Raw genomic sequence first — 2,898 nt, forward strand, 5'->3', positions numbered from 1 at the left:
AATTAATAACGACCAGCTGTTTAGGTAGGATATTAAAATTATGAAATTGAATGTAACGAAACGAACGGGATGAGTAAACAAACACAGCCATTAACATTGGTAACAAATAAAGTGAACAATTTAGACACAACTTGTATTAACAAATTGATGATCAAGAAAAAGAATTTAAATTAAAAAACAACGGTGAATATAAAAGTTAAGAACGAGCTTTCATTAAGACAGTTTAGATTAAAATATAAAGATGATAAAAAAAAAAAGGTATATATATATAAAAATATATATAAACACATACACACCGAGAAGAAGACAAACAGATATACACACTCACACTTAAACCACGTGCACACATGTGCACGCGTATACATAACATATATACAAAGATATATATATATATATACATATATATATATAAAATATATGAATGGAAAGACAAAGGAGAGAAAAAAAAAAATATAGAAAGAAATCTATATATGGGAAGGAAAAAAAGGGTATGCGAAGATAACGAAGTGCGAACCTCAACACCTGTACGAACCCCTAAATCGCGATGCTAAAACGGGTGTGAGAACGGTGATACGGTTTTATTTAGATATCAACTTAAAAGGCGTCGTTTTACACGACTTGTAACACGTATCCGACACTCGAGCGTATCGGGGTAAGTGCTCTCGTTCAAATTTTGACACGAATTCTTTCAATTTGACCGAGTCGAAAAGATTATCGTCATTCGAGCCATGCGAAAAAAAAAAAAAAGAAAAAAACTGTTAAATATCAAACGAGTTGATAATGAAGTGATAAAAATGTTTGAAAGTAAAAGCAATCGGTAATAGTACCAGAGTTTGTTTACTCGACGCGAAATATCGGATACGCTAATGTTCTAGTCAGAAAAACAATTTCCTAATATTAAAAGATCATCTAGTCATTCTTCTTCACAGTCGATCTTCTGCCGTTATGAGACTGCGTTGCAGACGTTAAGACGAGTACAGTTTTTCACAATTGTATTTATTATATAAATCGCGGTTCTCACCCCTTGAAGCGCATCAGCGCGTCGTGTTTTTCGAATAACGAATTAAAAAAAAAAAAAAAAAACTTACTGTGGGGTGTTCATGGGGCTATGATTACTATTATTATGATTATGATTATGATTATGATGATGATGATTATTATTATTATTATTATTATTATTATTATTATTATTATTATTATTATTATTACTATAGAAATAACAATGTTACGCTATATGACAAAAATGATAATATAATAAATATACATTATACCTTAACAATACTTTCCTCGTACTTATGCTATATAATATTTCTTATTTTCTTAAATTTCAGAAATTTTATTTTTTCATTGTGCGTCAATATGTTTTATGAAAGGGATATTTACATTTAATAAGACGTATGCTTTCTATATAAACAATTATAATACTTATCGTATCGTTGATTTATAATATTTGTTTTTATCAAAAACGCGATAATAAAGGATATAAAATAAAATACACAAAGAAAATATATTTTATTTTTTTTTTTTAGCATTACTTTATTATTTGTAATAAGAACAGTATACTTTATTATTTTTAATAAAAATTGTGTTTAATATATAGAATATTATTTATTCAAAGGTTTTCCATCAATGACTTGGCTCTTCGTAATTCTATAAAAAACAAACGAATGATTAATTATAATTAACATTTTTTTTTTTTAATTTTAATTCTCACCTGTTAATAGAACATGTACATCTTTTTTTGAAATATTAATAATAGAATCTTCCACATTTCCATCCAATTTCTTTAATTTAAGAGATACCGTGGAGAAAGGTGACGAATTATCACAGGACAAAACTTCAATCGATGATAATCTACTCACTGTAAAAGTGCATGCATTATAATATTATTACGTACAGTATGCAATAAAATTATGATATTGAAAAATTTAAAATTAGAATACAATTAAATTAAAATTAAAATAAAATTAGAATAGAAAAAAATATCAATAGATGAAATTTAAAAAAACTTTTCAATAATTGTACATTATTTTCTTAATAATGTATTCTTGATAATATCATAGTATATTTTGTTGAAAAAATTGTAACAATAAATTGTAACAATTATTTCGTTCGTTGATTACCTCTCAAGGATTGGGAAGAAAGCGTAGCAGTAATTTGAGGACAATAATCCGTATGTAATCTGGCAATTGCAGCACTGTGCTCACGAGGGAGTCCTAGTTGCTGTAATTCACTGCTTAAATCAGCGGCAGAAACACCATATCGAGCAGATGATGTAAAGATTAATTCAAGAGCTGCTACCATAGCCTTTGCATCGTTCAGTTCTTTATAAAAGAGAGACAGTACAATACATAAAAACGTGAAAGAACAGAAATCATTACGATTAAGATATATTATTTANTTATTTAGGATTTCTTAAAAATTTTTTTATTCATTCTTGTCAAATAATTTTAATTCTTAATTTCTATATGAAAACGACTAGATTCCAAAAAAAATGTAATAATTTAAAAAAGAGCAATTATAAATTAATACTTACATCGAGTTCTCCTTCCGTAAGATACTTTGCAACCGTTTGTCCTAATATCTTAATTTTAATGGATGTCTATGAAAAATAATTATATAAGATATATAAAATTATTTTATTTTTTACAATGTAAAAAAAATTAAAATAAAGCATACCATACGTGACAATGTGTTGATTTCGGCTAGCAACCAGTCAGGGCAATCGCCATCACCTAAAAATCTAAATTTCTGCAAAGAAACAAAAGAAAGATTATTTTTTTAAACAGATTACAATGAATTTTCAAGAAAAAAATTTTCTGTTACTATATAACTTAAAAAAGAATTATCTTACCATGTTTTATAGATTTTTTCTTAAATAGAAATTATACGAATTGT

General features: G+C 26.6%; 1 protein-coding gene across 1 annotated transcript; it reads right to left on the minus strand.

Annotated features, from left to right (window-relative positions):
* Positions 1-1,544: 1,544 nt before the first annotated feature.
* On the minus strand, positions 1,545-2,394 carry LOC102671496 (COMM domain-containing protein 4; the record flags this gene model as incomplete). The annotated part of the gene is made up of 3 exons (XM_031512559.1): positions 1,545-1,650; positions 1,715-1,861; positions 2,124-2,394. Coding segments are annotated over 3 exons (456 nt in total), but the record flags the coding sequence as incomplete, so codon positions are not given.
* Between the last annotated feature and the right edge of the window lie 504 nt (positions 2,395-2,898).

The sequence above is a fragment of the Apis dorsata genome, unplaced genomic scaffold (genome assembly GCF_000469605.1).
Source record: "Apis dorsata unplaced genomic scaffold, Apis dorsata 1.3 scaffold_470, whole genome shotgun sequence".
NCBI classification, from domain to species: Eukaryota; Metazoa; Arthropoda; class Insecta; order Hymenoptera; family Apidae; genus Apis; species Apis dorsata.